We start from the raw sequence: 22,526 nt of genomic DNA, 5'->3' as shown, positions 1-22,526 counted from the left end.
TGGCAGTCCTTCTGACCTAGGGCCAGTTACCTGGCTGGTCTGTACCATGGTGGCTGCAACGATTACATCAGCTGCCTCACTCACTTCCCAGGGCTGGGTGGGAAGCCAGAGGCCTTTGTAAATTCTACATGATGCAGGTTTTAAGCGTGTTTTTACGCTTTGTTCTGGTTCTAATAATAAACATAGCAGAAACCCTGAAGAGGGGTGGGGAGTGTCGAGTGTATTTATGTATACAGGGCTGGGGTTGGAGTGCACGTATATGTGGCATGATGGTTAAGAGCAGGAGCCTTGGGGGGCAGATAGGCCTTACCACTTACCAGCTGTGTGACCTGGGCTTCAGGGTTTGGCACTGTACAATGGAACCATTGTGAGGCACTGAAGTACTTAGAATGGTTGCTGTCATTACACAACTTCTTCAAAGCAACCCATTAGAAAGTACAAAACGCCATTGTCCTCATTCTGGTTTTTAATGGTCAAGGTGACAATAATCTAGTTTCTCCAGACCAGCATTTAGTTTCATATTTACCTCCAACTGTGGCAGATGCTGCAGCCCCAGCAGCGCCCTGTCACTTTGGGATCAGAAGCACCAAGCCAAGTCCCTTTCTCAGGTTGGATCCCCAAGGCCTCCCTGACTCTGGGTAGAAGTAGTGTTGGCTCTTGGCTCATTGCAGGGGGTAAAACAGAAAAGAGAAAGTGATTGGTGATGACTGCTTGGAAAGAGTACTGAGGCACGTTATGATTCAAAGCCAGAAAATTCTGAGTCAGCGTTGATTCTAAGTCTGTGACTCACTTAATAGGGGGTGGAAAGGCTTCCATCCAAGACCCCAGTGATCCTCCTCTCTCAACCTTGCACACTTATAGGGGGAAGGTCTTGCCCTGGCTGGGACTACTGCCCACGTTGGTGCAAGTCAGAACTCAGCGGGCAGAGAAGAGCGGGGTGAAGCCTGCACACCAAAGCCATCTTTGTTACTCACCCTAACTTCAGTCAGCAGAAGCCTTCTGCAAATGCTACCACAGTACAAGGAGCTCGTAGCACAGGGAACCCACCCCTTCTTCAGTATGTGATTTGCCATGCGTCATCAGTGCTCAGTGGTATTATAATTGTTTCTCTTTCAGACCAAGATACCCTGACTCTGAATTCATCTGGGTTGGCACAAGCTGTTTCCCAGTAAAAAGATACCCTGTCTACCTCCTAGGTACAGATTTCTGCATGTGGAGTAAATAAAGCAATGACAGAGCAGCCTGGATGATGAGGGAGGAAAGCGCTGAAGCAGGAGGTGTAGCTAGAATCTCAGCTGGCCAAGGCCTGGAGAGTGTAAACCTCCCAGGGTTTGAGTGAAAGGAGCACAGAGGCTGTGTGCCTCTGGATCTGACCTCATGCTTCAGGGGACTCTTGTTGCTGCTCAGTTTTATCCAGGCAAGAGATCTGTTCTTGTGGAAGTGAGTGGCTGCAAAAGCCTTTTTCTGTAAGTCCCCCCACTCCCTTCCCTACACAGGGGAAATCCTCCACTAGTCATCCTGGGGGCAGTGGGGGGACACACTAGTGGGTGGGTGTTGTGTGCCACATGCAATTTTTGCGCAGAGGGGATGGAAAACTCCTCCCTACACACCTTAGACATAAATATGATTTTAAGATAATCAAAGCCTGCCTCAGTGGGAGAGGTTCTGTATAACATGCTGGTGATATTCCTTCCATTTTTTTGGTTGTTTTTATTTTTTTCTTTAAAGTCCATTGATCGTCACAAAAACCCAGGAAATGCAACTAAGGAGAAAACAAATGTCCAACTGAGATCTAAGAACGCAGAGCTATGGAGGAGACGTGGCACTGGACTGCAGGGTGTGCGGGAGGGGGTGGAGGGGTGGTCTCCACGGGGCAGCTGGCCGTCGGGGACACAGGAAGGAGATGAGGCTGCTGGCTGGGCCAGGCAGTTATGTTAACCGCTGCACGATGACGGCATTGAGCAGGTTGGCTTCCTTCAGGGTCTGGCTCTCGTCAGCCAGCTCTTTGTTTGGGAAGGTGGTCATGAGGACAAAGCTGGTGGCAGCCATGGCCGGCCGGGCGTCCACGATGAAGAGTCGGATGTCGCTGATCCTGGTGGAGTGGGGGGAGTGGGGAGGTGGGTGAGCAGTGTTCTTCTCTGCCGCCCCCACCCCCCGCTTCAGGAAGCTGTATCATATCCCCAGGTCCCCTCCCCTGCCCAATCCTTCTCCACAGAGTGTCCAAAGCTCTCATTTGGAACCACATGAGCTCATGTCACTCCTTTGTCTAAAACCCTTCAGAGCTGCTCCCCCTTTCCCTGGTATAAACAGCAATCTCCTGACTGTGGTCCTGAGGCCTGCCTAATTTTACACCACCCTCCTTCCCCCTGTTCTCCTACCTCCCCATTTCAGTTCTTCATCATGCTGTGCTCCCTGCCCACATTTGGGTCCCTCTTCCTAGAGGCTTCTCTGCCTGACCCCTTTTCTGTAATCCTAATCAAACTTGTTTCACAACTAACCTCATGTGAAGCCTGTCAACACTCAAGGATTGGCAAGCCATCCCCTGGGCCCCACATGTGGGTTCTGGTTTACGTGGCCTATGATTGATGAAATTTAGACACTGCTATTCTAGAAAAAGGAGTTGCCAAATAGCTTTACTGGCAACAGTCCTCCCCTGCTAATCCCTTCATCACTTTGTGCCTCAGTTTCCCCATCTTTAAATTGGAGAGGCACAGTTGCTTTGATCCCAGATGATCTGAGATGGAACAGGTATTCTAGAATTCTCAAAGTCCAGATCTAGAAGAGACCTTAGTAGCCTAGTGGTTTTCAGAGGCTGCTGGCGGGCAGGGAGGTAGAGGAAGCCAGGTGGGTGGGAGGGTGCACTGCATCCCCTCTCCCCTCTATCAACCACAGCAGTTCAAATTTTATCTGTTCTACACTTGGGCTTTAGCATGAAACTTCCTCTGAACAAATTGTTTGGTGGTTAAAAAAACCCCTCTGAGGAATCCGATCCCCTAATTTTAGAGATGAGGAAAGAGACCCACACAGGGGAGGGAGCAAGTCACTGGCCGCACTTAATGGAAGAGGGGACCAAACCAAAGGCTTCAGACTTCCATACCTTCCTATCCCACTGCCTCCTCTGGGGAAAGCACGGAGCGCCTGCTGGTGTTTAGGGGGAAGAACTGCTCCCTGCTTCTCACCTGTCCGTGGGAGTTTCTGGGACCCTCTTAGAATAAGCCAGGCCACATAATGCAAGGTACCTGTGGCTGTGGTTAAATTTCTGCACAAGCCTCCCGCCATCAGCAAGCCGTATTTGGATGTTTGTGGTAGGCTGCGACTCATCGACTGAGATGGAAGAGCTGGCTTTGGCCTCATTTTCTGCCTGTTGGGCTGGAGAGCTGGTATTCAACACCGGGGGTGCAGTGCTGAGGAGAGAGGATAGCGTCAGGACACAAACAGAAACAAGGCCCCACACAAGAGGGGAATCCTGTCTCAGATTTTTACTGAGCACTTGTTACGTCTGGTGCTGTTTGTTGCTACTGATATAAGGAGTGTCCAAGACAGAATCCCTGTCCTGATGGAACTTAGAGGTCCAGCGGAATTCACCTCAACCCCCAAATTATTGCTAGCTCCCTCACTCCTGGCGTTGGGCAAGTTACCAACCCCCTTCTTTCTTGGTGTCCACAACTGAACAAGGGCTTGAAGGGAGGAAAGCAGTATGCACGACAGCCTGGGCCAGGAGAAACTGGGATCTGATGCTGGAGGATCCAACAGACCAGGATGAATATTAGCCTCAGTGAGAGGCTGAGGGCAGAATGGGGAGGGGGCACTCCAAGTCTGCAGCTGAGGTAGGCCTGACACAGCTTGGCAGGTGACTGCTGGAATGTAAGGGACAAGTCCAGACTCTTTTCCTCTGATGGGAGTTTTCAGGCCTGCCTGCCCCAGTGCAACCTCACTCATGTGAGTATCTCATACTCATGTGTCAACTATCAGGAGGTGGTTGAGATTTCTGGAAAGCCAACTAAGTGCCCGGCACCGCAGGGATTAATTATACAATATGAACAGGACACAGTTCCTACTGCAGTGTTGAGGGCTCAGATCTTGGAATGAGATTGACCAGGGTGTGAATTTACCCACTAGCTAACTAGTGTTGGGGTAGTTATCTAAGCTCCCTGAGTTTCAACAAGGGTAGTAACAAGGTTCTTTAACAAGAACTCTTGTGAGGATTAAAGGGGTGCTACACTCAGGGTGGCTGACAAACACAAAATGCACACGAATTCCCAATTCTCCATAACCGTTGGAGGCTTCATCTCTCTCCAGTAAACCATCTATGTATCTCATTCTCAGTCTTTCTCTTAGCAGATATCTTGGCCTAGACCTATGCAGAGAACAGAGGCCATTGGATGAGAATTCCCTTGCTTCCGCCCAAAGCCTCTAGTTAGATTAATTCATACACCTCACCGTTCCCTCTGATCCTTACAACCTAAAAAGGGTTCTTAGGAAATCCAACTGAAAGTGCTTTCCTAAGTGTGTTCCCCGGGACCCTAGTCCCTTGAGTTATCTCCAGGAAGGTTTTGGAAATGCCACATATTATACCAACAGCATCACAGGCCACTAACATATTAAAGAAGGCCTTGAGAGATCGTGGGGTTAAGGCAGACTTATTTGATCACCATGTCCTTTCTTTCATGTTACGCTTGTTAACCCCCTGCAGATTCTTTCATCGAACACAGTGAAATGTTGCCCCAGGGCAAATAATTAGCAAGGAAGAACTGAAAACTGAACTTACTCTTTTCTGTAAACATGAAAAATAGTGGCTTAGAGAATTACAAAGTGGAGCTCAGAAGAGAAACCTGGCCACACTTATTGGCTATGAGAGGAGCTTCTATGGATCAGCCTCACAGCACGTGGGACTCAAATGTGAGCTGAGACACAGATAAATTACACCACCACGGGCCTGAGGAGATGCTTGGAAACAGTGGAAAGTTAAATGTTGAACCTGTAAATGCCTAAGATCTACTCTGTTCTGTTCATTAGTTTTAAGGGCATTAGGTCAACTCTCTAATTAGACTCTAGGCAGCCTGTCCCTCAACTGTTTATAACAATTCCAAGTACATGATGGGTACTCACTGATGCTACTGCCTGCCAGAAAGGCCTGAATGAGAGAGAAGCGGAATTACCTGACTGCTCATTTCCTTTGTAGTGGGAATCAATTGGGCACTAAGGTGCTTTGTCGCCACAATGCTACCTCCTGAGACCCTGCCACCTGCTTTACAAAGATGACCACTACAGAAAGCATGGTGAGGGGACAAAGCTCATCCTGGCAGCAGTGTCACCCTTCACCCCCATCCCAAGTGCACTCTTGGTGTTTGGTACTCAAAATCAAGTAAATGCAGGCTTCCCAAATCTTCAGATTAGTTCCCATCCAAACAAACAAATGCAAAGCCTAAAATAAAAAAAGTTTCATGCAACTGAACGAACTTTTTCAGATTTCTGAAGTGAGAAAAATCTATTTATTCACTTTATTTTTCTAGGTAATTGGAGAAAAAACAAGCATTGACTGATTTTTGAGGCAAACCTGAGAAAAATTTCTTAAACTTTTGGCTTCCTGATCATTTTAGTTAACAAGAAGACAATGGAAAGCATAGTAAAATTTATTGGAAAAACTAAAAGAGCTGTCCATCTAGTTTAGACTGAAAAGCTAATGTTCCATCTCCCTTAGCTGTATAAAACATTTTTTTAGCTCACTTTTCATTAAAAGCTAGAACTGAAATAAAATCAAAGTACTGGTACTGGTACTGGTACTGGCAATGAACATTTATTTAGCTGACAAGCATCACAGCTGATTATCAAGCTCTGTTTCGACTTGTTGATTCATCACCTGCACTAAGTATTCCCATCCTGCTAAAACAGACTCCTTAAAAACATCTTAATTTTTTGAGATGTGGAGTCTTCATACATAATAGAGTTAGACTTTCCAATAGTAGAAGCATTTTCTGTTAGTATCATGAAACCAGACAAACCCAAACTGCACAGTGCTCTGGACCCTTCCTTAAAACTACTGGTGGGTGAAAGACGGATACAACCTTTTTGGAGGGCAATTTGACAACATCTTAAAAATATGAAGATCGTTTGAGCTAGCAATTTTACTTTTAGTACAACATTAAGGGGTATATAAAGATTTAATTAGAGATATTCATTGTAATGTTGTTCATAATACTGGCAGCCACCTAAATGTTTAACATCAGGGACTGGTTAAATTATGGCACATACATAAGATAGAAACTTATGTTAGCATTAAAATAATATTGTAGGGTTTCCCTGGTGGCGCAGTGGTTGAGAGTCCGCCTGCCGATGCAGGGGACACGGGTTCGTGCCCCGGTCCAGGAAGATCCCACATGCCGTGGAGCGGCTGGGCCCGTGAGCCATGGCCGCTGAGCCTGCGCGTCCAGAGCCTGTGCTCTGCAACGGGAGAGGCCACAACAGTGAGAGGCCCGCGTACCGCCAAAAAAAAAAAAAAAAAAAAATGTAGAAATACACCCACTGATCTGGAATGACAGCCATACTACACTGATTAGGCAAAATAACAGGTGATAGAACATTTATTTTTACACACACACACACACACACACACCCACACACACACCCACACCCACACACCCACACACACACACCCATACACGTATACAGACTGGAAGGATACTTCCCAGATACTAACTGGATATATCTGGTGTTAGGTTTAGGGACAGTTTTTATTCTTTATCTGTATTTTCTATTTTTTTTTAAGATAAACACATTTTAGTTTAATAATATACGGAAAAAAATTATCTGGTGCTCTACAAAGCTTACCATAGCTGACAGGTAAGTCACAGATGGATCAGAGAACAGCTGTCCCGGACTAACCCACAGGCCCCAATGTGGTAGATGAAATGATGAGCAGGGTGGACTTAACTATTTTGGTCCTGGTAAACCACAATCTATTGGTCTCTAATGTCCTGAGCTATGACCCTTGCTCCTGATGAGGCATGAATGGCCAGCAGGGAGGCAGGGGATTCTAGGAGAGGGCCAGCCAGAAGCTCAAAGAGCACAGCTGTTGGCAGACCACACTCTGATTCCTGCAGATGGTGGTGAGGTGAGCAAGGGCAGTGCCTAATTCAAGAGCTGCCAGAGCTAGGTCAGAAACGGTGTCTTGCTGTGTAGGAGTGTGGGGAGAAATGCCAATCAGAAGGCCTGATTCCAGTCCCGGCTCTACCATAGGGAGCACCTAAGGGTATCCCTTAAAGTCCAAGAGCCTCAGCTTTCCCTTTGTAAAATAAGGATGGTACTGGAGGGGAGGGTCACCATGCTGAGTGCCTCTCGTGTGCAAATATCTCTCTGAAGGATACTGACGAAGTGACCCCATGCATGGCCAAAGCTGAGTGGGTCCCTGAGAGAAGGCTGCCTGTCTGTGGGATGGTCAAGGATCTGGTGTGAGAACCCTGCCTATCAGAGGTAATAGGGACTATCAACCAGTCAGATCCTATTAGGGGTTTGAATGCAAGATGGAGATAGTGGCAGAGGACACGTGGCAAAAATTTCACAGGAAATGACAAACTGAGTCTCAGGCAGGACCAAAGAAATAGAGATAAGAGCTGCCATAACAGTGGAGCAGCAGGCTGCAAAGGGGCAACAATGTCTCTGAGCTTCCCTGGATCCTAAATGATGCCGCTGCAGGCTGGCCGGCAAGAGTCCAGGATTCCTTTCTCCTCTGAATCCCCATTTCAAGTGACCTGAATACATGTGTCTGTTTCAGCCTTTAAGCCATGCAGAAGGTTATCCCTGCCCGGGACACCTAGATTACCGAGTCAAAGCAGCAATGTGTTACCTTTACTGATTACACTGACTGCTCACTGTGGGGCAGTGCTCTACGTGCTCCTCCCAGCAGTAATCGAGGAGGTAAGGATTCTTATTAGTCCCACTTTATAGTTGAGCAAACTGAGCCTGGATAGTCCAAGGTCAAATGGCTAGAAAGTGAAGAATAGATTTAAACTCAGGTTTGTTAATGCCAAAGCCTATGTTCCCCATACTCTTCCTCCCATAAAAATAAAATCTGAAGTACTCTGTAATAAATGGTAAAGAGCTATACAAAGCGAGCCTTACACAGGGCCTGTTGGGCCCGACAGGAGTGACCCACACAGTCCCACTCCCACCTGTGCTGCTCCTTACCTGCCCAGTTTCTGACCCTCACCAGTGAAGGCTCTAAAGGCTCCCTTGGGCTTCACAAAGTCCTCATCCCGATGGTCCTCCATGTCCAAGTTCACCTGCCCACCATGCGCTAACCTCCGCAGCTCTGCTGGCACCTCTCTGTGGGAGAAAAGGCAGTTCTGGGGCCCACAAAGAGCAGGATGGGAATGACAGTGATGCTACAAAGGGAGGAGAAACTTCTCAGTTCCAACTGTGAAGCTGGGCTTCACAGGGAGTTGACTGCTCCAGTGGCTACCTGTCCGCCTCCCCCTTCTCTCATGCCTGCTCAGAGTCAAGAGTGGAGACCTGTATCTTATTTGGTGACTTGGCTCTGTCCTAGGCCCAAAGGGGAAATGCAGATACACAGGGCTTTGGGAGCAGATCTGTGAATCTGTATCTCAACTGTGCTAAATCTGCTTAAAAATGTAAACTTCTTAAATAATAAACATTTGAATCAGCTTCTTCTTTCCCATCTGCCATCTCACTCACTGATATGGAATCCGAAGGAGGGCTTTTCTGCTCACCCTCTGCGGATAGACTCCAGAAACTGGGCATTGGATGGGTCTTGGTAGCTTCTGAGTTCACCATTATCCAGGCTGAATCCACTCTTCCAGAGCTTCAACACTACATGAACCTGTGACAACAGGAGGTAAGCAGTCCATACATTGTCAGGAACCGGGCAAGCACACCAGCATGAACTTGCAAATTGACGAGTTTTTACTATTTTACTGTGTCATTATTAAAACACCCAGACAGACAAACATATACTCATGCACAAGGAGATCAATCAACCAATGAAATAAGTATTAACCTAAAATAAGAAAGTGATATGGCACAAGTTAAGAGAATGGGCTTTGATTTAAGCAGACCTGGGTCTGCATCTTGATTTTGCCACTCACTAGCTAAGCGGCACTGAGCAGATGACTCAACTGAAGCTGTGGCTTCCTTATCTATAGGGTTGCCAGTGTGCTTGGCACAAAGCTTGTGTTCAACTAAAGTAGCATGGCAAATCTCCCGTGGACTATTTTGCAGCCATTAAAAATGACATCTACAATTTCTGTTAATGACTCCCTATATATATATATACAGAAAAGGGTCTAGAGGACTAAAGACCAGCATATTAGCAGCTGCTACCTCAGGTGGATAGGATTTTTATTTCCTCCTTGCTTGACTACTTTACTTTGGAAAAAAACCCAAAATAATTAAAAACAAATACATTATGGAGACTAATGGTCACAAGGTCGTATGAAAATGTTTATGGCACTGAAAAAGTATATATATATTTATAGCTGAGTCACTTTGCTGTACAAAAGAAATTAATACAACATTGTAAATCAACTATACTTCAATAAAATTTAAAAAAACGTTTACGATATAAACCTCAAAACTGACTCTACAGTATGATTATACTTATTGGAGAGGGGGGATCCCTATGCACAGGGAAAAAAGGACTGGAATATAATACGGAAAAAGTTCAAAAAGTACGTTTCAGGCCTCCTTGGGGGGGTGTCTAAAGACCAAGTTCTTCAGGCACATTCACACCACCAGAGAACCCTGCAATCACTATCCCTCTGCCTGAGATCCATGGAATGCTCAGAAAACTCCATTATTTGTCCATCCGCTCTGCCTGTCCCCACTCATGGGCCACCCCCCTCCCCCCACACCCAGACAGATGAGAGCTGTCTTTGATTCTCAGGTAAGCCTTTCCATTCATGGAATACAGCAAACCTGCTGCCTCTTCCCTTTTGGAGGCTGCTGATTCACATGTAACATGGGACTAATTTCTCCCCCAAAATGATAAAACAGTCCACGAGCTTCCTTAGAGAAGGTAGGTGCACACTCACATCTTGGCCGGAATGCCGCCTCCTTTCTCCGGCCACGTAGGCAGACTCTTCCTCTGGTGCTGCTCCAAGGCGGTAGCCACCTCCTGCAAATGGCTATAAAAGACAAGTTCATGAAGACCGGAGAAGTGGGTCAACAGTTATCAGGTTATTCAGATACCATGATGTTATCTCAAGCTTGTTAACTACTAGGTACACTTTCTCTGAGTAGGAAACTCAGAGACTGGGGTCAAAACTGGAATGGTGGGGGGGTATTGCTTGGTTAAAGGGAATGGCTGCTACTAAGCTCTAGTTAATCATGACCATTTCAGAATCTAGGTGTATGATAACACTAAAGACTTTTTGATTTTCACAAAGAAAACAGAAATCCTGACTGTATGTAAAACAGGTGGCCACCGATTCAATTAAAACAAAAATAAAGCAAGACACGGAGTAAGTCAGGTTGGTTAGGCCAAACAAAACATGTTTGCAGAACCTGATCCAGACCATAGGCCATAGGTTTGAAAACTTTGCCCCAAATCTTGATTTCATGTTAAAAGGTAAGAGAAACTGCACTGCTCTTCTGCATATGAGAGGAAGTGAGCAAATGAAAAACAAAACAAAAACAAATTCAGTCACTACTGGGGTGAGGAAGGCCTCCTTTCCTCTGCTCTGGAACCTCAGTCCTGTGGACACAGACAACGACCCCGACCCCTTATGCTCACTCTTGGTTTACTGGTCTCTCCAGGGCTCTTGGTCACTCGCTCCACAGCTACGGCTCCATGTTCTTTGGCACCTTTAAAGAGATCGTCCACCAGCTCGTTGGGACTTTTCTTCCTGGGAGGGCCAACAATCTGCTGTCCACTTCTCTCTGAGCCCCCGGCATAAAACCTGTGCAGAAAATACACATCTAACACCAAATATACTTAGAAAACATGAACAGAGCATGTGCCAGGCTCTGGGCTAGGAGCTGGGCACAATGAGGCAAAGGGTACAAATGCCCATCTTTAAGGAACTTACTGTCTAGGTGGGGACAGATTTAAGAGGCAGGCAGCCATACTGCAGTGTGAGCCACAGTAGAAGTGAGTAAGGGGTGCTCTAGGAACACAGAGCTGGGGTGTACAGTCAAGGGTTCCTAGAAGGGTGTCTTCTGGGCTAAATCTTGAGGATGAGTTTATCAGGTAAAGGACAAGGGAAGGGTATTCCAGGCATGCACGACAGCATGTTAGCTCTAGGAATTCACCATCCGGCGGCCAGCACCTTTCCAGCAGATGATCACTATGGTCAGTTAGAAGCAGCTACCACTAGCAGCCCTGGATTAATGGTGGCAGTGGTGTGGTTAGTACAAGCAGCTAGGTTCCACTGTTGGCTCTGCCACTGAGTGACCTAGGCAAGCCAATGCACTGAGCTAACCTCACTTTCCTTCTTTGAAATGGAAGGGAAGGATCACATGCCCTACCTACCTGTTCCTTAAGTCAGGGCCATCAGGTTCAAATCAGCGGAAGTATGCAAAAGAACAAGCACAGAGTAATGCACACATGTAAGGTGTGATACAGCACCGAGAGCTCCCAAGCCTCACCTAACCTTGCAATTCTTGTGACATACACCGGGCAGATGCAGAAGAGTGGGTACTGGAGCAGGTCAGGGAAGCTCAAATACAAGCCCCAAGATACCCATACCTGCTTTGCAATAGGCCAAGCATGGCTTGAGATGAAGTTAGCACTTTTTTTTTAGCTGCATCTGAAAATCTTCAGTCATGTAGCCTTGGCTAGCTGCCTCCTTATCACTCCTATTCACAGCTAAATCAAGAGCACATCTCAGTGAGGAGAACTGAGAACCTATAAAACTGAGCCTCAGCCTTCCATTTCCTGACATTCCCCAGAGAATGCAAGGCAAAACCCTAGGCCTTGGCATGGACAACAGCACCAGTGTCATTAGGTCTGAAATGCTGAGGGACCAGAGATGTAACCGGGATGTGAAGTAAAAGAAGGTCACCGCCTGGAGGATGTGACAGGACAGGAGAAGTAGGAGGAGGTCATTTAGGAGTTGGGCATTCACTTACTTGATGACACTGCCTTTCATTCAAGTATTAAAACACTGAAATTAACATTTATTCCTGAACTTTGAGTGTATCTAAACAGAAGGCTCTGAGGTAGTGTAAAGGTCACTACGTGGATGAAGACAGAGAACAGAACACACATAATTTCTCAGCCCACTTCCCAAAGAGTGATCACGATGAGATAACTGCATTTCCATAATGGTTATTATACAATGTTCCTTAGGAATGTTTGACAGACCAAGACAGATTCCATGGACAACCAAAACCCATGAAGTGAGGCTGCAGCCAGTTCATCCTTGTTCATTCCAGGTAGACAAAGTTCTGTTCAGTGGACTGTAAGATCCTTATTAAGGGATCTCAAAGCCCTGGCTTACAAACTAGGAATCTGTGATCAAATGCCTTAAAAATATTCATGCCCTTAACCCGGTATTTTCATTTCTATAAACTATCCAAAATAATCTGAAATGTAGTCAAAGATTAATACACAGAGATGTTCACAGCATTGATATTTAAGGTGGCAAAAAACTGGAAATGATTTAAATGTCGAGCATTCCATATGATGGACCATTATAGTCACTGAAAACAGTTATGAAGAATCTTAATGACCTGGAGAAGTATTCAAGATGTAGCATTAATCCTACAAAAGCAAGAAACAAACATCTGACTTTCACCATGTAAAATACAATATAAACAAACTATATTTACACACAGAACCAACACTTAGTGGAAATATACCAAAATATTAACCGTAGTTACCACAGGGTGGATGAGTGTTATATTTTTTTTCATTACGCTATTCTACATTTTCCACAACAGACACTAATTTTATTATAACATTCCTAAAGGTTAAAAACAAACCAACAAAAAACAGTACTGTGTCTGTATATTGGAGGAATATACATTTGTAAGCCCTTTTTTTCTCTTTATTATGTAATATATTGCTTTTTCAATTAAGGAAAAGCTGGAAGGAAATACACCAAAAATATTATTGATACGTGGTTACCTCTGGGTTGTATTACGAATGGCTTTTTTCCTTATAGATTTATTTCCCTTCCCCTAATATTCTTCAATAAATACATATTATCTTAATAATTAAAAATGAAACAGAACAAAAACAAATCCAGAATACCCCAAAAGAAAAGAAAATAGTAAGAGGACAGGGATCACTTCTAAGCACAGGGAGTGGAAAACTGTTTCTAGTATGCATATGACTAGCCCACAGTAGTAATGGCTAACGATAACCGAGCATGTTTATCCTTCTAGGCTGTTCTAGGTGATTTGTACATTACCATGGACTTTCCTGTGGACTGTGCCCCCAATAAAGACTCACCTCTGACCCTCCTCATCCTCCTCGTCCTCGTCTTGGTCATGAATAAGGTCTCTGAAGGATGTCACCCTATTATCGCTGGAGACACAGAAAGGAGCAAAATGATCTCAAGGGGAGTTAAAGAAAGGCGATCTGCATCATCAGCTGCTAACAGTTGAGGACACTGAGGTTAGGTTTTTTGGTGGGGCAGGAAGAGGATCTATGGGAAGAGGGTTAACCTCTCAAGTTTATAATACAAAACAATGATATTTATTCAAGGTCACACAGGACTAAGAATAAATTAGAAAGTGTATCAAGAAGTAAAATGAAATCCAATCTAAGCTCTCCTAGAGGGGGAGGAGGGAACCGGGTAGGGTCTGTACTACTTTAAAAATGTACTACTGGATAGCAATTTTCATCATATAATTTTTAAATACTGGGGGAATGCCTGTGTGCCAGGCACTGAACTGGATGCTAGGTCTATAAAATGATCAGGCACAGTTCTTACCCTTTAGTTGCTTACAGGCTAGTGGCTCTTTGGCCAGGAAACCATCCATTAAATACTGTGCAACAGGGGCTGTGACAGAGGGAAGCACATGGGATGTGAGAGCAGTCTCCTGTTCTAGGTGGGGGTTGGGGAACATCAAGAAAAGCGTCATAGAAAAATGCAACATTTGGACCGAGTGCTGACAAACTAGGGGACCATCAGTCAATTGGATAAAGGATGGTGGGGCTGGTGGGGAAAGGAGACCAACAGGGCATTACAGCACATACACAGAGACCAGTGAAAGTAACACATTAGAGGAAGGATAAATCATCAAGAAGTAAAAATGAAATGAATATATGAGTGAAAAGGCTTCTGTCTGCTTCTGCTGTAGGTCAGTCAAGTATTTATTAGTGTTTAGGAAAAAAGCAGGGTTGTGTGGGGTGCGGTAGAGAGGGCACACTAAACATGGTATGACAAGGGTTAACTCCCTCCTCTGACACTGTCTTACACTGCCACTTTTTTCCTAGTTTAGATTTGTCCTTAAGGAATAATCTTAGTTTTTCAAGGATCATGAGACACACCATTTTCTGTATTCCTTAGGGGAAAAAAAGTTGTTTCTCTTTAATATGGGGGGAGAGGGTAATGGAGATTTAGTGAGGCTAGAGAAGGAGTTGTTTACTCCAGCTCAGCCTTGAAGAAAGAGTTATTTCAGGGAGTCAATCAGAGGACAGAATAGGCTCTGAGGCTCCACCAACTAGAAAAAAGAGGACAAAGATCAACCGATGTAGCAAATACATTCCTGCCTAAGTGAGCTGAGAGCAACCTCCTAGGCATTCCTTCATGCTCTACACAATACGGTTTAAAAGGATGCAAGTGATAAGATCCATACTAGTGCCCTAAAAGGCTAATTCCACTCATTACTCTTCCCAGGGGAGTTTTCCACAGATGCTTAGCTTAGCATCCATGGAAAAAAAAAAATCCTCTATCTCTCTGTCGTTAAACACCTTCAAATACACATGTGTATACCTGCTTGAGCAAACCACTTGCTCTGGCTATAGGTCTGATCCCTTCCCCAAAAGTTCTTACACCTAGACTCTGACAGTATCTAACACAGACTCTGGTGTCCATTTACTTGGTTCCAATGCCAACTTAGCCTCCAACCCTGGGATCTTGGGCATGCTAATGAAATTCTCTAAGCCTTCATTTTCTCATGTGAAAATGGAGACAATCAGCACCAACCTCGTGGGCGTGCTGTGAACAGTCGGGGTGCTGATGCACGGCGTAGCACATTTCAAGTACTACTCTTGAGCAGCAGTTCTCAAAGTGTTGGTCCTTGGACCAGGAGCATCAGTATTACCCTCAAAATTGTGAAAGATGCAAATCCTCAGCCCCTACCCTAGACCTCCTCAATCAGAAACCCTGAAAGGAGTGTCTACCAATCTGGTTTTAAGGAGTCCTCCAAGTAATTCTGATGCATGCTCAAGTCTGAGAACAACTGCTCTGGAGTAATGCTCTGAGAGTTACCTTAACAGTATGGATGTCCTGGGGGCATTACCAATTTCAGAATACTCTGTCTTGTATCTTCCACAAATTGGCAAAATGTCTCAGAAATTTCAATTTTTCAGCATCAGAACTCTATCTCCCAGGCATCCTGAAGTGGCACAAAAGTGCTTTGTCAGATCACATTTTCTGCAGTGACAGGAATGCTGTACCTGCACTGTCCAATAATGAAGCCACTAGTCACATGTGGCTATTGAGCATTTAAAATTTGGTAAGTGCAAATGAATAACTGAATGTTTTATTTTAATTAGTTTAAATAGCCACATGAGGCTAGCGGCCACCATACTGGACAGTATAGTTTTAGAGAATCAGACAATGGTGGTCCCTAGAATTCTAAGAAAGTACAGTTTGGTTGAATGAAAGAAGAAGAAAAAACAGCCTACCTCTTGCTCGACCCTGTGCTCGGTACAGGGGTGGGAGGTACTGCACAGAGAAGTAGCTAGCACATGGCAGAAGCAGCAGCTTTGGATTTAGACAAATTTGGGTTTGAATCCACTATAACAGCAAATGTGTTACTCCATCTTTCCTAAGACTCAGCACCCTGACCTGTGAAATGGTGAGCACCTGACCTACTTCCATGGTTATAGAGGTATAAGAAGAGAACATATGTGAGAATATCTGGCAGAGCCAGACAGATGGTGGGTGCTCCTGGAATACTAGCCCTCCCACCTCCAGGAACTTACAACTTACTTAGGGAGAAAAATATTAAGGTAATTATCAGGAGAAGAATTCAAGACAACACAGGAAAGATGTCATACAGTAGTATGTGGATATGGGTTGTGACTGGAGTTTGTGCTGCCTATGGGTTGGGGGATAACATGCTCAGTAGAGAAGGTGGGGAGGGAGCTAAACCTGGAAGGACACAGAGTATCTGCACAGGTGGAAAGGAAGCAAGAGAGTGGGCATGTCCAGTCAGATGAGAGGCTCAAACAAAAGCAGAAGAACCAAAAACAAGGCAGAATTGAGACACCAAAGAAATCAGTTTGGTTGAAATAAAGATTTAAGAAAGGAGGAAAAGGGGGATAAGATGAGGTTGGCAGGTTCACAGCGAATTCTGGAGGACAGTGAAAGTCCACAGGGAGAGGCAGTACATCATTCTGGCTGAGAGCTGAATGCTGGAAGCAGAAACAGATCTACATTTAAATCCTTGTTTTGCTAGCTGTGTGATCTTGGGAAGATGCCCAGCTTCAGTGTCTTCATCTGTAAAATGGGAAGAATAACAGTACCCACCTCACAGGGTTGTAGTAAGGATTAAAAAGATGTATATATATCAATAAAAGCTTAACCCAGTGCCTGGCAGCTGGTTAAGTGCTCAATAAATGACAGCTGTTATAATTGAGGAGTTTAGACTTTCTCCTATAGCTATGGTTAACCTTTTTATGTCCCACAGTCCTTTGAGAATCTGATAAAAGTTATGAACTTTCTTGCCAGAAAAGGTACTACATATATATAAGTTTTTACCTACAATTTCAGGTAATTTATGGACCTTCTGACATCCATTCCACAGATTCCTCCTAGGGGGTTCAGGGCCTCCCCGTGAAGAACCCCTGTTCTAGAGTCAGAGGAGGAACTCACTAATTGAGTGCTATGCCACAGAGGCAGTGATGACATGAAAGGGTATGTGAGAAGATGACAGTGGGGTCGGGGAGAGCTCAGCAGCAGGCTAAGTGTCCTGCAACAGTCAGGTCAAACAGGGGAAAGGCAGGCCCCACAAAGGATTCCTCTGAGGTGCTATAGCACAAGCCTGCCTTTTCCCTGAGAATGCAGTCAGCATTTACCACCTGGACAAGCACAACGATGTAACAAACACTACCTTCCCTCTCCCTTTTCCTTGGCTTCACCTAAGCCTAGTACCAAGTCTGAGGCTTAACCAAAGCAAAAAAGTAAGACCTTTAGGCCTGCATGTGTGCTTGGTCTTTTACTCCCCGCAGTCTTAATGTTAAACTCTATTCCCTTGATTTTTTTTACTTTTAAGTCTACTTTTTAACATATAGACTTGCTGTGGAATGAGACAGGGAACAAATAAGAATGGGGAAGATGAGAATGGATGCTAACAATGGTAATAATAAAATGACAATAATAGCAGTTAACACGTTCTGTGTTCTAAGTGCTATGTAAGTATTAATTCATTTAATCTCGCATGTGGTAGGCACTATCATCATTCCCATTTGACAGAGGATGAAAACTGAGGGACTGGAGATGTTAAGTAACCTGCCCAAGGTCACAAATCTCTAAAGTGGCAGTGCTGGGATTTGAACGTGAGCAGTCAGGCTCCTAGCCCAGGTTCTAATAAACCATTGTCTTTTTTTTTTTTTTTAAAGATTTTTTTGAGGTGGACCATTTTTTAAGTCTCTATTGAATCTGTTACAATATTGCTTCTGTTTTATGTTTTGGTTTTTTGGCTGCGAGGCATGTGGGATTTTAGCTCCCCAACCAGGGATTGCATCTGCACCCCCTGTATTAGACGGTGAAGCCTTAACCACTGGACCGCCAGGGAAGTCCCATAAACCACTGTCTTGACAGGACTTTGGTCTACCAGAGAAGACAGGTGTGAATATGTGACTGACATCAGAGGCTAAGTTTCAATTTCGTCTCCTCTGTATTTTTTTTTTCTTTCCTGCGGTACGTGGGCCTCTCACTGCCGTGGCCCCTCCCGCTGCGGAGCACAGGCTCCGGACGCGCAGGCCCAGCGGCCATGGCTTACGGGCCCAGCCACTCCGCGGCACGTGGGATCCTCCCAGACCGGGGCATGAACCTGCGTACCCTGCATCGGCAGGCGGACTCCCAACCACTGCGCCACCAGGGAAGTCCCCTCCTCTGTATTTTTGTGCCAACACCCCAACAGTAATCTGGGGTACCTGTGAAAGACACACCCCAGGAAATCAGCTGTCTCTATCAGCAGCTACAAGTAAAGCCCTTACCTTATCAACCAGGTCCCAGGCAGTAACATCTTGATGTGCCATCACTGACACCTCACAGGTGGGCATCTATGAATAGCTAAAAGATGTCCTGCCTATTACCTCTTTCCTCTGGAAATGTAGGTAGGGGAAGAAGTTAAGGAAGCAATGAGAACTGGGGTTAGTGTTCCTTCTAGAAAGGGAGGAAATGTAATTTAAATCTCAGATGCCCTTAGAGAGAAACACAATTTATCACTTCACCAGCAAAGAAACACTATATCTGTATTCTGGGGTTGAATTCAAACTCAAATAAATTGAGAACATACACCAGAAAGTAGAAACAAATCAGGCTGCGGCAGAGAGGGGAGCTGTAGTTCAGACACCTTTAAAGGAAGAGGCCCTGCCTGTCTCCCAGAAGACCTGCATTATCTCACTCTGTAGATCACAGCAGTGATCGGCTGTGAGAATCTTGGAGCCAGGGTGGCCAGGACAGGGGATGCAAATGGGATAGCAAAGGTTAACACTGCTTCACAGAATAAGACAAGGTCTCCCTAATCAATTTGGGAAAGGATGGGTTAAAGAGGTTTATTTTCTCTAAGTCTTCTTAATAGGGTAATGGGCATCCTAAAATATTGAGAGCCTTTTTAAAGTCACCTGGCCTAATCTTTTACATCTACAGCATCCCTGAAAGGAAGTACTTCGGTTTCTACTTAAAAACTTCCATAAATGGAGAGGCCACTCCTCATATTTCATAAATAAGAGACCCCCCCCCCCCCACCAAACATCTTAAAAGTTGGTTCTGTGGTTTCCTCCAGGATTGGATCATATACCACACTCAGTTAAGAATCCCAAATCTCTACAGGAAAGGAATAAGTCTTGCAAGAAACTACTACGCACCAGTCAGTCTATCTTCCTCCCTCAAACCCACTGGTCCACATCCCCAGGCCTGAATCCTCTGTCCCATTGCTGGAAGCACACCAATGTAGCAATAACTGAAGTTGGCCCTTACCTGGGGGCTGTGCCTCTGGATACTGAACTGGGGGTTGCCTGCGAAATGGTCACAATGTCTTCGTCCCCTCCATCCTCATAAAAGCTTGCTAGGGCGATCTGAAACAGAGAGGTAGTAACTTGGGATCCTTAAACAGGCCTTCATCTAACACATCTCCTTTCATCTCCTTTGAACACAAAGGAGCAAAGACACAAAAATATGGCCCACACTTACAAGGCACTCTGCATTTGGGGGAGGGCATAGAAAATAAGACCAAAAGGTAATGGCCCAAGTACTTGTTTTCATATTACCTGAAAAAAATTCCACCTACTAAGGGGAAAAGAAGGCAAGAAGGAAAGTTGGGATGGTGACACTCCTCATTCTCATTTTCATTAGGAAATGTGATCTAGGAAAAGCAGTGTACATTTATTGAGCACTTATTTATGAGCCATGTTGTTCTGAGTACAACTCTACCTGTGTTAACTCATTTAATCCTTAAAGAACCCTATGTAGTTAGTACTATTATCATCTCATTTTATAGCTGATAGAGAAGCACCGAGACGTTAAGAAAGCTGTCTGAGGTTACACAGTTCGTAAGGAGTAGAGCCAGGCTCGATCCCAGTCAGTCTGCTCGGGCCCTTACTCTCAGCATTTAGGTGATAGCCAGGAGTTGGGAACTGTGAGGTCAGTCCAGATTGCTACTTTTACTTTCTCTCTGAGGCTGTTTCCTAATCTGTGCAATGGGGACACCCATCCCACCAACCCTGCAAAATGGATGAGGATCCATTAACATTTATGCAGTCATGTCTTAGCTCTGTAGATACAGAAGGAATAAGGGCCTCTTTTGGCCATTTGTAACTGGATGTTTCTCGCATGGACTCAATGCACAGGTATTTACTTATCATTTACTTTGCACAAAGAAGTAAGGGAGCAATGAGGTCTACAGAGGTGAAAAAGACATGGCTCTTGTCCTCAAGGTCACCACCTTTTAGGAGGCAGTGAGCTGCTGTGGGACATAACCAGCCTGTTGGAAGCAGCGTGCCTTTACAGAACACGCTTTAGCAGGCCTGCCAGGAGGCAGTATGCTGTGGTGGGACATGCACTGAACTGGCATTGAGGGGTGTCTACATTCAAGTCCTGGGCAAGTCATGTCACATGCATGAGCCCATTTCCCCACTAAGAGCATGAGGAGACTGGGGCTGATGACCTGCCACCTGTAACACTGTGAGCTTTTAGGTCTTTCAGGCAGAAGCTGCATTTTGTATTTCTGCCCAGCACAGGAGCTTTACACAGTGTGTCTGTACAGGTGTGATGCTTTATCTAACTCTTACACTTTCCGGAAGCATATAAATGGTGAACTCAGCAGACACAGTTCAAATCCTAATCCCTGGGTGTGTGACCTTGGGCCTATCACTTGACCTCTGAGCTTCCAATTCATCTATACAACTGAGGAAGTTTTCTTTACCTCATAGTGTGGCTAGGATTAACTGAACCATCACATGTCAAGTGCCAGGGCACATGGTGGTTAAGAGCTTGGGCTCTGGTATCAGACAGAACTGAGTTCAAATGCCATCTCTTCCACTTGGCACCTGGTGAGGCCTTGTGCAAGTTACTTAACCTCCCTAAACCTCAGCTTCAAAACGCACAGGTTAAACGACTTAAAACACCTAAAGCAGTTAGAACAGCACTTGGCTCATGGCAGGCACTCAATAAATATTCATCATCGTCATCTACCTGAGACGTAGGCTGGCGAACAACATGTATGCAATTCTTCCTACAATTAATTACTGAGTGCCTATTACATGTCAGGCGTTTTTCCAGGCACACGGGATTCAACAGTTTACAAAAATCCCTGCCTCGTGTAGCCTATCTTACTGTCTTCTTAACTAATAAATATTTAACGTATACTTAATACATGCTCTGAACTAGACGATAAGCTCCACGAAGACTCCCATTTTACAGAAGAGTTACTTATTAAAGATGAATAGGCTCCACTACCCAGTTTCTCCCAGCAATTAGGTAGGAGGGGGCGTGGGCCAAGTCCTAGGCTGGGCTTCTCCCCTGGCCTGAGGCCGGGGCTGCGGAAATGGAAATGAACGAGCACCTAGTCCCCAGCGCCGCTCCACCGGGGAGTTGGTCAGTCGGGCCGGGCCTGCAGCCTAGACTCGGCGCGGCAGCCACGCCCCCAGGCTCTCCCTCTTCACGCGGGCTGCGGCAGTGCCCCAAATCTCGCTGACCCGAAAGCCAGGCAGAAGGGGAAACTGAGGCCGGGTACAGCAGGTTGGGGCCGGAGCTAGCCCGCGTTTCCCCACGCCCAGGCCAAGCTGGCGACGCGTGGCAAGCGGCCCCAGGACCCTGAGGCCTGGGTCGGGCCGCGGCCCGGCGGGATGACTGTGCGCTTCGGCCACCGCGGGCTTGTCGCGCCAGGCGCCCGCGCCCCGCAGTCCCCAGCCCGCCCTACGCGGCCCGCCTCGCGGCGCTACCTGCAGGTCCCAGCCGGCCGACTCCAGGAAGAAGCGGGCCCGGTCCTCCTCGGCGCCCGTCACCGCCACGAACTCCCTCAGCGAGTCCTGTCGCTCCGCCGCCATCTTAGCTCCGTGCGCCGCCCAAACCGCCCCGGGCGCCGCCGCACAGCCTCAGCCCCGCCGGCGCGTTCCGCCCACCGGTCACCCCTGTCCAGCTGAGCGGCGACCGCCCGCAGGCCCCGCCCCATGCGGTGCCTCACGCAAAACCTTCCGTGCGAGAACTCCGCCGCTCCGCGTCCTCTGGCGGCCGTAGCGTGGACCGTCAACCTAACAGCGGGGGTGGGAGCGCGGGGAGGATGAGAGGAGGGGCGGGTCTTCCGCTGGGTACCTGTGGGATGAAAGATCCCGAAAGGAGTCAGTTTCACAATTATTCATTGAGTCGTTTCCTCATTTCATTAATTTATTCATTCGTTCATTCACTTACTTGTTCAAATATTTACTGAGTGGAATCAAGGGCCCGTTGCTCTTCCACGGCTGGGGATCAGCAGCGAGCAAAACAGAGTCCCTGCCTTCTTGTTCACATTAGAGAGCCTTGAACAAGTCACTCTTGTCTCCCAACCCTTCCGTGGCTCCCCACCTCAATCTGCTTTAAAAATGTCTCAGGGCCTGCAAGACCCCTGTGAGATGTGCCAGCTCTCCATCTCATCTCCTAGGCTTCTCAGTATTTCCTCTGCTCCAGGCA

The 22,526-nt window shown here is 46.1% G+C and overlaps 1 protein-coding gene across 1 annotated transcript; it reads right to left on the bottom strand.

The window, feature by feature from the left end:
• Positions 1–1,690: 1,690 nt before the first annotated feature.
• Positions 1,691–21,949, bottom strand: NSFL1C (NSFL1 cofactor). The gene is made up of 9 exons (XM_082669606.1): positions 21,803–21,949; positions 19,341–19,438; positions 13,412–13,486; positions 10,748–10,913; positions 10,047–10,139; positions 8,727–8,836; positions 8,185–8,322; positions 3,240–3,404; positions 1,691–2,092 (listed from the first exon to the last, which is right to left on the bottom strand). The coding sequence occupies exons 1-9, from the start codon at positions 21,905–21,907 to the stop codon at positions 1,930–1,932; spliced, it is 1,113 nt and encodes a 370-aa protein (XP_082525732.1). The 5' UTR covers positions 21,908–21,949; the 3' UTR covers positions 1,691–1,929.
• Positions 21,950–22,526: the final 577 nt, after the last annotated feature.

Source organism: Grampus griseus (genome assembly GCF_964374135.1).
Source record: "Grampus griseus genome assembly, chromosome: 14".
Taxonomy (NCBI): Eukaryota; Metazoa; Chordata; class Mammalia; order Artiodactyla; family Delphinidae; genus Grampus; species Grampus griseus.
The sequence above is the reverse complement of the archived record's forward strand: the minus strand, read 5'-3'. Positions and strand labels throughout refer to the sequence as shown.